The sequence below is a fragment of the Condylura cristata genome, unplaced genomic scaffold (assembly GCF_000260355.1).
Source record: "Condylura cristata isolate star-nosed mole 26May11 unplaced genomic scaffold, ConCri1.0 scaffold00007, whole genome shotgun sequence".
NCBI lineage: Eukaryota > Metazoa > Chordata > Mammalia > Eulipotyphla > Talpidae > Condylura > Condylura cristata.
The window spans coordinates 22759407-22772253 of record NW_004567108.1 but is presented as its reverse complement, the minus strand read 5'-3'; the positions used below and the strand labels follow the sequence as shown (position 1 = coordinate 22772253).

The 12847-nt window shown below is 36.9% G+C and overlaps 1 protein-coding gene across 1 annotated transcript in view; it reads right to left on the bottom strand.

Moving 5' to 3' along the window:
* Positions 1–255: 255 nt before the first annotated feature.
* Positions 256–12847, bottom strand: part of ELL2 (elongation factor, RNA polymerase II, 2) — a 64330-nt gene continuing 51738 nt past the window's right edge. The window contains exons 7-12 of the mRNA XM_004678123.2: positions 12684–12771; positions 10727–11297; positions 7758–7824; positions 4187–4358; positions 1943–1987; positions 256–1853 (exon numbers count right to left, since the gene is read on the bottom strand). Of these exons, the coding sequence (XP_004678180.1) occupies positions 1737–1853; positions 1943–1987; positions 4187–4358; positions 7758–7824; positions 10727–11297; positions 12684–12771 (1060 nt within the window). The 3' untranslated portion in view covers positions 256–1736. The remainder of the gene's footprint in view (positions 1854–1942; positions 1988–4186; positions 4359–7757; positions 7825–10726; positions 11298–12683; positions 12772–12847) is intronic.

Sequence of the window (12847 nt, the reverse complement as noted above, 5' to 3'; positions counted from 1 at the left end):
CTAATGCTGAATGAAATCGAAGTCCCATGTTACACAGACATCAAACTTCCGCAGTAATGTTACAGAGCTATCGTCACAGGGTTTGCGTAGTCTGTACACTCTTGTATACCTTTATTATAGTACCTATTCTTTCCAGTTAATGTTTGAGAAGAACTCCAAAGAGAAAAGTTCATCTACATGCTTTCTCCGGTTTTCCAGATGCCAACCTTTTCTGGTTTACAGTAATACACAACAAAGTTACTTATTTATTTTTTTTGGATGCTGGAGACAAACATCTTTATTAAAGATACTACCAAAATTTTGGCAAACATTTCAAAACAGATTTGTAAACATAATGCTTCCCTTTTCAACTGGCAGCACTTTGAAAAGACAATACGATAAGACAACACAACTTGAATCAACATTAGTTCAAACTCTTCGTATTTTTGAGCATATAACTTATGTTCCCACATGATAAAACAAGTGATAGTTTAAATCAACGTCAACAGATAAACTCCATGAAATGAAAGTTTGTGCTGTTTGATGAATCACAGTATGTTATGTTTAAATATATCCGCTCTTTTTTTTTTATATTCCTGGCAACCAGGATGAGAAAAAAAATCTTTAAATATACATTTCATGTAGGTAATAGCTTCTTTGCATATCTCTCTTCAAAAATACTTTATAGCAGTATATAAATAGGTTACCTACACATTAAATTTTATATTTTGCCCCAAAACTATAGATCTGTTTCATTTTCATTACATATCAATTTTGCCCAACATTAATAAAGCTGACAAACTGTTGAAATGGAAATGCTTTTGTCTTCCACAATAGAAGTAGCAATTTGACAGGAAAAAAAAAAAAACCTACAGTAACACTCGTCAGTTGTTTAACCTGAGCGTTTGGCCTACTGAGAGTAGCAGCTTTTTTTCCTTCATGCACGCTCACATCCACACCACCTCTGCATACACACAGGTCGAGCACACGCTTTCAGACGCTGGTAGGCCACAGTGTGCTTCCCACTACTCTAGTCAAGTGGGAGGCTGTGCAGCTAATGATTAACCACACTATGTACACAACTAGCAAACACCTTAAGGCAACCATTGCAATGGGGGTTAACTTGCAGGGCAGATTGACTGTTCGAGATTAAGCCAGACTAGATATCCATATGTGCATGCGTGTCCATACACGTATACACACGCACATAGCTATTTCTTAACCCTCCAAAACAATGTTTAATTTTTTTTTGTATTTTGTGCAAATTTCTAAATAGTCTACCATTTAAGGCAAAGAGTTCGCATTAAGAATGGTCAGAAAATAGGCTTATGTTTATCCAAAAGCATTTCACTTTGCACATTACTTTTTTTTTTTTAAATACACATAACTTTGAAGTATGGACATTGGATCCCCAATATCTTTAAAAAAAAAAATCATAACTAATGACAAACACGAGTCCTTAAGGAAAAAAATTGATTTGAAGTATAGACACTGGATCCCCAATATCTAAAAGGAAATGATTTCTATTGACAAACACAAGTCTTCAGGAGGGAAAAAAAAAAGAACCAGAAAAAGCAGCTTCAAAAAAGCAGGGAAGCAAAGTAAAATGGGGGAAAAAAGAAAAAAGTAACTCAAGTGTACTAATACTGAAACTTTTAACAGGCAAAGTTTCATTTTTTAGAATCTTCGAGCAACTTATTTGGAATTTCAAATAAATAAGTGTAAGTTTATTCACATCTTCTGGTCCAAGCAGAGTTCTATTGCCAAGACTCTGCTTGCTGTTGGTCAAATTCACCTATTAGTCTTTTGATGTGAGCCAGCTTGTTATGAAGATACTCGCATCTGTATTTTTCTTCATGGTAATTGGGACTTGACTGTGGATAAAAAGAACAGCGAGGTATTAGGTGTAGAGTTTATAATACTTCTCAACTACAGGTCTGAAATCAACAGTGGGGATACTTACCTGCTTGATTTTCTTATATTCTTGTAAGACTTCTTCATGAACATTCTACAAAATTAAAAAAATTAAAAGTCAAAAAAGAATTTTTATTTTTTGACAATATGAGTCACTAACCACATATTCAGTAACGGAGCAGGGACTATTGCTGGTGCGAAGAAGAATTGGTATAATCTTTAGGGAAGGCAGTTTGGTGACTGCTATCAAAATAGCAAAGGCAAAATTGACTAATGTGTCTAAGTGAAATGATATTTGTGCAGGTAATTTGCTACCGCACTGCTTATGAAGCAAAATACAATAAATGTTCATTTACCAAAACAAAGGGATCTTAAAGGTTATTAAAGGGGGGGGGGAAGTGCTTATCTACTGATATGGAAATTTTTTTCTAAGATGCAGTATATTGTTCAGTGAAAAATGCACATGCAGAATGATTTATAACATTTGACATTTGTTTAAAAAGGGGAAATAATATACTAGTCTAAGAATTTCATTACCCCTAGGATGCATATTTCTTTTCATTTTAAGGAAACCAGAAATAATATATCACAACTTAATTTACTGCAACACAAATTTTGATTCCTCTCCTTCCCTCTCCCCTACAGAATGTCTCTGATTTATAGTTGCCTGCCAACTGTGTTTTTTTTTAATTTATTGTTAAATTTTTTCCTGATCCCTTATTTGGTTTCCCTATACTCCTCTTATACGTGGAACCATTCAATATTTTTCTTTTTCCTTTTGGCTTATTTCACTGAGCATAATCCTTACTAGTGTCTTCCATGTTGCTGCAAATGGCATATGTTTGCTTTTTGATTGCTGGATAGTATTCCATTGTGTATATATACCACATCTTCTTGATTCATTCACTGATGACATTTTAGATTAAACATGGCATGCATGTGAATTTGCTAGTATACATATACATCTGGTATTATGAGTACACACCCAGATCTCTGAGCGAATACACTGGAAACCAGTAGTGCTGCCTCTGGAGAGGGTATCTATCAGCAAAAAAAGTTAATTCTTATGTAGCTTATAACCTGGGGTACAACAGACCTAAAGAGTTTCCAAATGTATATATTTATTTTGCATGACTGTATGATCACCTCATTTTATGGATGGGCATTCTGAGGCAAGTTAAGTAAGGCATACAAGGTCACACAACTACTACAAGGTAGAGCTGGGAGTCAAACCTTGGTTGTATGGCTCCAGAGTCTGCTCGTAAGCACTAAGCAATCCTTGGGATGACAACTTTGGTGAAGTATAGTCATGGTACACCAATACACAGAAACCAAACCAAACCAAACCAAAAAATTCCACACTCAAATCACTGACTTCTTGCATCCCAAACTCAAGCTCCTCTGGCAAAATCTTCTATAAGCAGTTTGTTAAAAAGATGAATGCCCACTAATAGAAGACACAATACATCTCTACGGTACATCTCTAATAATCTCAGGCTACTTTCCCAGTTGTGCAAAAACCCAGCCATTCCTGCATGTAGCTTCCTGACTGTGGTGGGCCAGGATAGAAGCACCATCAATGGCTGTCAAGTTTGCAAAAATGATATGACCTACATAAAGGCAGGAAACATTTAATTCATATCAATCCTTTTGCTAAGAACTATAAGGACAAGGAGGAGACAGGTATGGTCTCTATTGTTCTTTGAGTACTGCTGAAGGTAGGAAAGTGAAAACAGATTGATGCTGGTTAAACACCACTTTCTCGAATAGCTGGAAACACTAAGCTTTTCTTCACTTAGCCCCCAAAACTCTGTGGTACTTAAACCCCCTTTCTATTAAAGATAGTCTCTTGTCTTTCCTATTCTATGTCTGATTGAGGTTTTAAAAAAAAGTTGTTTTTTAATTTACTTGGAATAGCATCTAGGAGCTATATAGTCTGAGTTGAGCTGATAATGTAATCAAATATTTAGATGAAACTCAAATCCAAATTTTTCCTCTTTAGCTGTGATTTTTTTCCCCCTCAGTGTACTGTATATTATAGTAAATACATATGCATGCACTACTTTATACATATCATGTTAAATAAAAAAATGCACGTTTCCCATTGGCTGAAATACAGGTTCCTTGAATTTACTTATTTTAAGAATTATTTCAAACATTTTGTTTGCTCGTCAATTTTAAATAAAGACCAAAAGCTGGAGAGGCTGGTGTGTAAGGAGACTTGGTGTGGGGTCTAGGACTTTGGGTAGAGAAAGAAAATTTGAAAGTTGGTCCATCCAGGACAGTTTTTTACCTGATACTCTTTTGAACCTGGAGAAAGGCGCTTTCGTTGAGCATCCAGTTTGATAAATCTTCTAGCTACAGTCTCCATCCTGGCATGCAAGGCCCTATACTCATCATACTCAGCATTGAAGTCATCCTTGTAATTCTGACGTTGCTCATAGGAGACAATAGCAATATATTTTCTAGTAAGGAATGAAAAATATTTTCAGAGAAAACATTAGATACTCATTTGAGTTTTAAACCAGATACTTGGAAAAACTACTCACTCATGTTCCCTTACATTGAATGCTGCTCTGTCACTGTCTGCTGCCATGTTACTCCTTCAAAGACCTTCCAGAAGAAGTCGTCCCACAGGAGAGCTTAAGAACTTTATATGTATGAAAAAATGTGGTGGTATAGAACTAGTGTGCCAATATGTAAAAAGAAAACAACACATTTTTTGTAGCTTCCTAAACCTTTCTGGCTGCAGAAGAATTCACACCACACAGCAGCAGCGGCAACCCTATCTGTCAGTAGTCACTGGAAGGTAGAAGGGCTGTGTGCATAACACACCAGACAATGTCACATGGCATTAAGCACCAGATCAAAGCTCTCTCTAGACCTGTGAGAGTGAGTCTACGTGAGGCTTTTTCCTGACATTCCCACCTGTGGCTAGCAAGGTGGCTCACTCAGGTCTGTTCCCTCATTAATGTCCTCAAGCTTCTGCTAGCAAACAGAAGAGTAGGCTTGTTTATCATTTTTAATAATGAGAGATTGAGGGGTGGGAGAGGAAGCAAAAGGCTGTATTTCTCTAGATTTTTTTAACACTTCAAGTGTCACACAATGTGTAACCAAAAGCCAGTGGCACACGGGCTTTAAAAACTCATGCCACAAAATCTGTTTCATTTTGGGTGTGAACATCTCTTGGGACCTGAAGACTGAAGGTTACTTTGCCAATGTGTCAATTTAGTGGTAATTAAATTAAAATAGCATTTTAATATTAAAGCAATTCAGATTTATTTGTGAATTTGAGACCTTCAATCATGTCATGTTCTGACCTGCTCTTTGCCCGTGGTACTCCTGTCATAGAATCCATAATTCCTTTGGTATTTAGTGATAAAAACTGAGGTTTCAAAGCAATTTTAGGCAGGTGGCAAGGGACACAGGATGCCCCCAGGGGGTGCACATGTATTCTTTAGTGTGGGAAAACCTTAGCGTCTAGTCCTCTCCAAAATGATGAGATAATCTTATTGGTTTTATTTAAAACACAATAGATAGCACAGATGCTTGGTGCTGGAAAGTGAGAAAAGTGATGCTGCAAGCAACTTTAATGTCCTCATTAATATTTTTATTCGTGCTGAGTTAGAGAGTGTGGAGGTTTGATTTTCTAAGTGTAATTGAGACTGTTAATAGTATGCTGATTTTAAGCTGCCCTGCTGGTGTTTTTGCTGTAGAAGCACATGGCAGGCCAAAGCAGTGAAGCAGTCCTCCCCAGACACCAGCTGCTCTGACTGCACCCCCAAGAGGGTCTGGAGTGAGGAAGAGGCTCTGGAGATAGGTATATAAATTGGTTAAACCAAGATGACTCTCAGGCTCAGTTTGTTATATGAAGCCCTTACCTTGCTTTCTCAAAACAAAACAAAACAAAAAAACACACACCCTCAGTATTTTATTTAGTAATTTCCTTAGGAAAAAATAAGCTGGCCAAAAGCAGTGGTGCTATCATAGAAGATTATTTAGTTATATTGGCACTTTAACCAAAAGCATTTCACTGTCTTCAACAAAATGGTTCAAGGTCTATAGTTGGCTCTTAATGTAGTGACAAAATAAAATATTAAACAGTTTGGGTAAGTCACAACCACAAGTGACAGAAGTATTATTATTATATAAAAATTAGGAATACTGTGGTTAAGAATGAATTATTCAGAGGCTGATCATTAAGGTTTTATAATGAGGCCTTTTAGTTTTCTTTTGAAGTAACCTAAGGTGAATTGAAGCCCACATTTTTGGTGATTTTTCTGCATCTTTTTCACCGTTTTTAGCAAATTCATTGCATTTATGTAAGATTTAGTTTTTGGTTATTTTTTTTATGTAAATAAATTAAGCAAACAAATCACACTTATTTTTAAAAAGCTGGAAATACAGCAAACCTATCAATGTACAGAGACAGAATCAGCAATCATTCACACACCAGTAAGTTAAAAAAAAAAAAATCTAAAAATACAGAATCAACTGATTAGAGAACAAAGGAACATGCTGACTCCATGGAGAAAAGGTTAGAATTATTTTTCAGTCCCCCCACATGATTCTGTCATAGAGGGTAAGTATACATCACTATTACAAAGAAAGGGAACGTTCTGTTACAACTTGAGCACACGTCACCGTAGTTATCTGAGATAACTATCTTTCACAAGGTTGAGAAAGAAGTGAGTTTGCAGTGGGAGAGGCGATATGCACTCCCTTCTATGAATGAAACCAGGCTGTCCCCCAGCTGACACTTCCTGGGCTAACTCATTGCTGACTGCTTTTCAAAGTCCCTCCTCACCCCTCCAGACTTTATAAAATCATATATGACTTCAGATGAGAGGCTATTTAGAAAGGTTTCTTTTGGTCCTGTTAGTTAAGAGAAGACAAGTGGCATTATGGTTTTATGCTGTACCATTCCCCAACAAGTATAGCTTTTATACTACTGACATACAAAAGTAATACATTTTTAGTGTGAAATGTTCTCTTCTCTGGAATGAGCATTTCAAGGACATGGAAGACTAAACAACATAATTTAACCTTGTCCTTCATGAGAAGCTACAAATAGAAAAAAGATGTTTACATAGCCCAAATTCCATTTTCCATTCTACATTCAAACTATTCTGCACATTTGTTAATTTTCAAAGCTATCTTTTGTCAGTTCTACTTGCCCTTTCACTCTCCATTTTTCCAGGCACTTGCAACTTAATTATTTTCTACTTACAGAAGCCTTTGAGTTCATAAAAGCTAGAATTATGTGTCCACGTTGTAATTTCTGTGATAACCAGTTACAAAAATGTTCCCAGTTCAGCCTTTAGCAATTTGTTGTAAACAAGAAAAACATTACAATCAGCACTAAAGTGATATGATAAAATTTTACTATTTCCTTCTCTTAAAATTAATTTCATGCCTGAGTTTTATTTAAATGAAAACCAGCCTATCTCTACTGTGTACTGACTGCAGATATATAACCATTTTATCAGTTATAAGCTGCCCCTGTTGGAGGGGCCCACGTGAAGTGACTGTGCACTGACAGACTGACAGCCTGACAGCTTTGAGGAATCAGATCCCTGAAGTCTTCCCTAATCAAATGCTTGGTTTGGCCCTGGAACAAAGAACAGGCTTCTCTTTTAAAGGCCAATGAGCAGAGCTCAGCAGACGGGAGGCAAAACCTGCTCAAGCAGACAAGGGTGGATTTGGGATAAGCAGGCTTAATGGCAGCCTTTTAATTGCAGGGGTGGCTCCAGGACTCTATTTCTGGAACTTCTTACTTTTCTGATTTGCAAATTACGGGAAAAGAATTTGCTGACTTTCTAAAATTAAACAGTTGTCTCCTATTGGCAGACATCTGTACTTACATCAAATAATCTGGGAGTTCAATTGTTGAAGAAGGCTCCGTAGAGGCAGTACAAACCTCTTTAACTCCTACAAAGGAAAAAAAAAAAATCAAGTGTTCACCAAACAGTATGGTTATAAAATGCCTATAATTCTAAAATAGATCAGAAACATCTGGAACACTTTTCCTCAAATTCTATTCTTCCATTTCAATAAGCAACAGCGAGCAAGGAATACAATTGAACACAAACAATAGAGGCCTATGACCAGAGCCAGCAGAGCCACGCCAGGCATTGAAAGTACCGTGGCTACTGCGATGTCTGCACAATAAAGGAATTCCATCTTAACCCAAGGTCAGTCTGCTATTCTTTCAGCAACAGTTGTGGCATCTGCCCAGCAATTCAAAGACTGCGGTGGCAGATGCAGCCAGACAATGGGAGATACAAATTTTACATCAACATCTACTTTTCATAGGATGCAAGCAAAGCAGATGAGACAAGTCAGGTAGCAGACTGCTTCAGTCACTGTATTTTCACTGCAGCCTTTTTGTATGTAGACAGTGGAACTGGGTAAGAACTTTTCTTATCAGCTTAAAATAATTTACAATACGTTATTATAGAACACCAACTTACACTTCTCTAACTGCTAACACTCATAAAACCACACAGATTTCCTGTTAAAAGGAAAGAATAAAGTGCTAGTCATGAAAGACTATGCTGTGGAAATGAATAAAATTCCTCAGTATTCCATTTGTTTGAATGGATCATTTCCAGAGGTTATGTTTAGACGTTTTATTATAGCAATTTTTTTTAGTCATTCCAAGTAGAATTAAATAATTCAAACCCTCGTCCTATCTGCTGGTAAAACATACATACATGTTCAATAAAAAAATGAATACTGGATAATGCCCTGGCTTACATATTTTAAAGGACAAAACCTACTAAGCAAATTGAGCAAACTACCTTACTGTTTAGGTAGATGTATCATATACTCTCTTTTTAGGTAGATGTATCATATACTCTCTTTTTTAATTGAGGCTTGTGTAAAAGAGCTTTCCACAATGGCCACAGTCTAAAGTAAAAGGCATTAAATGTATGTTACTGGGCTTCCATTTTGTCTGTGGATATCAGGTAAGCTGCAATAGATATAGGGATGTGGGTCTGGATCTGTCCTTTGTGATCATCTCACTGGCTTTGAAAGGTGCCATGTCCTCAATTTCTAAGTCAAAGAGACTAGGTCTGTACTCAACTGTGAGAACACTCAAACACTGTGGCAGGTCTCTACAGACTAGACTTCATTCCTCCCAAAGCTCTGACTTAGGACCACTGTCTGATGGTGGGAAGTGTGGAGAGTGGGATGTACTCAAGAACCTAGAGTACTAACTCTGAGGGAGGGGTATAATTACCTCACACCTTTTCCTGATCTGGCAAATTCAAATAATAACACAGCATTTGAGGAAAAAGTTTACGCCTATCTACTGGGCCACTATATAGTTCTACACAGACTTAACTATTTCAACAGACATGCTCTAACATGCAATATACTCAGTACAGATCAGTGTCATGGTATCACATTATTATAATGAAAGCTTCTTTCATATAACAAGATGATTAGTTAAATCTAAGGTTATGGACTGTGGAAAGTTGAGTCATTTGAAATTGAGGTAGGGCAGTCCTATCAGAGGATTCCTGCATGGACTGGACTCAACCGCTAAAACATTCCACACCAGCAAGAAAAAGAAAATTCTGTTTGAAAGGACAGATAAAAGTGAAACTCTATCTACTTTTACTCTGTGACTCTTTCACCTGGCCGCTTTTACTTTGTGACTCCTTCATCTGACCATTACTACATCCTCCTTACAACATCCTTGCCGTCTCTTAAAAAAAAAAAAAGTCCTGACTTTTATTCCTCTGGGACGTTTTAGGTTTCTATCTAAATCTGTGCACACCAAATTATAGTTCTCTGCTATTCCCAAATAAACGTATTTTGGCTTACCAACTAAACTGTTCTCATAGGTTCACAGGGCAAAATACAGAAAGACAAGACTCTCACTCACTCTGTTCATTACAGTAACATTTCTAAACTTATTATTTTCCCAGGGGATTTTGCTTTAGTTGTGCTGGAATTTGAGTTGGCAGCAACACTAAATGACGAATTATCTGTGCTGGCCCATAAAACAGGTTCTAGAGGATTTTTCTTTTAAATAAAGAAAATATAATTTTGTCATTAGGTTTTTGAAGATCACTACACTTCAGGTAAGCAATCTTTGTACTAAATGGTTTTTCTTTAAAAGTAAAACATCATTTTAAGCTTCACCGAGTCTCTAGATATTTGGCTTTTAAAGCTTCCAAAAATCTTGAAATGATTAATTTTACGAACACCAATTAATGTTAGCTTATAAAAGTGGGGTTCTCAAAACTGAAAACAACAACAAAAAACAAACACTTAAGATCTATCAAGCTGACAGTCAACAGTTTTGGAAAAGACAAGATGATGTTATAGATCTGCAAATTTAATTTTACTCTGCCTGTTTTATAAAGAACTTGACATTTCCCCTGTGCTAATATTAATTAAAGCAGGGGTGACTGTTTCTCTGGCTAAGAAGGAAATGAATATTTTTATTGCTCTTTGTGTGTCTGGTTAAATTAGTTCAAGAATGGTTATGCTAAGATTGCACAATACCATGAGAATTACAGGAAAATGCAGCAAGTCCACCTTTCTGAGGGGGTTTCTGAAAGGATGACAGGATCATTTTCAAATGTCACCATCTTATTAACAAATAAAGAAACCGTATTTAATGGCTATAAAGAGACTGAAGTAACTGCTATAAAATGCAATAAAAAAATCTGCTCAAAAGCACAACACTGATGTTAATACCTAAGTAGAAGATCATTTGGTAGGCATTACTAATCAGTATTGTCTTACACCCATAATAGTCCATTCTTCCTATTATTTAAGAAGTGTAGCTGGGTTTTGATAAATGTGAAAATACCTTCATTGGAATCAGGACTCGAGTTGTTCAACTTGGCAATTTCCTCTTCTCTTTCAACGTCCTCTTCCTTTTCCTCCATTGTCTCAACATCATGTTTTTTAATTTGGTCCTTTTCCTTGTGTTTTTTAGACTTCTTTTTGGACTTTTTGTGAGACATTGACTGGTTTTCTTCCATAGGCTTTGGACATTTCAGTAGCACTGAACCAGGGGGTAAGGTTTCCAGAGAAGTCCTAGAGGTATATTTGTCTTGCTGGTCCTCATAGATACTACCGTTTTGACTGAAACTGTCAACAGGTAGGTCTTGAGTCCCCCGGCCTTCTGGAGTGCTAGGGGAATTGGAGTTAGAATGTACAGTCTGAGGAGGATTGGAGACAGGCAGGTGGGTTGAAGGCAGCGGTGGAGGGGTGGGGATAGCAGCGGTTGCAGGGGGTGGCGGGAGGCCTGCAGCCGATTTTTCACTGGTGGTATTCAAATGACCGTTTAATGTTGGCGGCACTCTATTTGTCAGATGAGATATTCGAGCTTTTTTATTCATCAGAGGATCAATGAAATCTGAATCTAAGAGCCGTTTCTGGGGGGAAAAATAAAAACATCAGCTTGTACTAAAATTCAAGACATGCATGGTTGATTACCATATGGACTGAGCAACTTTATTAAGAAATTTACCACTGGGGTGTATTAACCTTTCTCCAAGTTTAAGTAAAAAAAAACAATCCACAAATCTTCCGTTGTACCAGTGGGCTCCTGTTGATTTATTATACCATTTGTTATGTTACCTAGATTAAGACGGGAATAATCCCGTATCTTCAGAGTAATTTCTCTTTGTTGCTCTATTATTGTAGAAATGCTATTCCATTCCCCCTCTACTTAAATATATCTGTTTGCAATACTGAAGATGTCTTAAGACATGGTCCATATACCTACTGTAGAATTAAAAATTCACACATTTAAAAACCATGCTAATATTTGCTTATGTCAGCAATAATAGTAGTTAACATTAAGAGGGGAATTCAGACAGCGGAAAAGCATAAAACATATAGCCAATTTATGCTGTGCCTTGTACTTTAGCATAAAAGAAAGTCAGTTAATCATCCTATTAATTTATTCTGTCTTCAGCTCAGTACCACTGATTTGGCAACCAGTACATAATCATTTCAGAGCATTGGTAGCTTCAAAGCAGTTGGCATTACTAGTGAGGTTTCCATAGGCAATATACGTGCAAGGCAGCACTGCTTTTTTTTTTGCTTCTCACAACAGGCTGCCACCTGAAGAGTCTTTTGCTTGTGTACTGTGCTCCCTCTATCTGTCCCACGCCCCCAGTCTTTGGAAGGAGGGTCCAGAGAGAAGAGTACGTTGTCAGTAACATTGTAGTGCAGAGGGCTGTTCTACTGCTATTCCAAAAGATCTAGAGAACTGGCCTTGTTTTCTGAGAATGAAGTGGGTTGAATTATAATATTATTCATAATCTACCTCTCCACATTTTTTGCAGGAAGGTTGAATCTCTTGAGGTCTGACTGAAATATTCTGACTGGGATCTAGTAGAAAAGTGCTTTCTAAAAAATGTATGAAAATGGCAGAAATATTTATTTGCTTATTGCAAAATATTTTCTCTAAGAAAATTTTTCTGGAACATGTTTCTAATAAAATACCTTCAGTTATGTATCTAACCAGATTCTGGATATAGGTCTTGTTAAGTGGATAATTTTAGAACAAAATGTAAAATTTAAATATGGAGAAGCAAGATGGACAATTTTGACAAGCAACAAATGTAGCAGAAAAGAATTCTCAGCTGAGACCCAAGACCTGAATTCTACCAAGCTCTGCAATGAAAACTGTGACTCTGGGAAGGCTGGCTGTGCAGCTAGCTTCTTTGGGCTTCCTTTCTCTCACTTGGAAATCAGAGCACCTGAATAAGACGGCCTCTAAGTTGAGATGATTATGTGATCATAAGAAATACCTGCGGAGAAGATGCAGTGTCTCTACTAGAACAGACAGGAGATTCAGAATGGCTGGTGCTGGCAGCATTCTGAGATGGATTTAGTTTTCTGTAAATGACACAAATTTCAGTTAAGGAAAGAATTTTAAAATGTTCATGATAGAACGCTTACCCTGGCTTCCCTT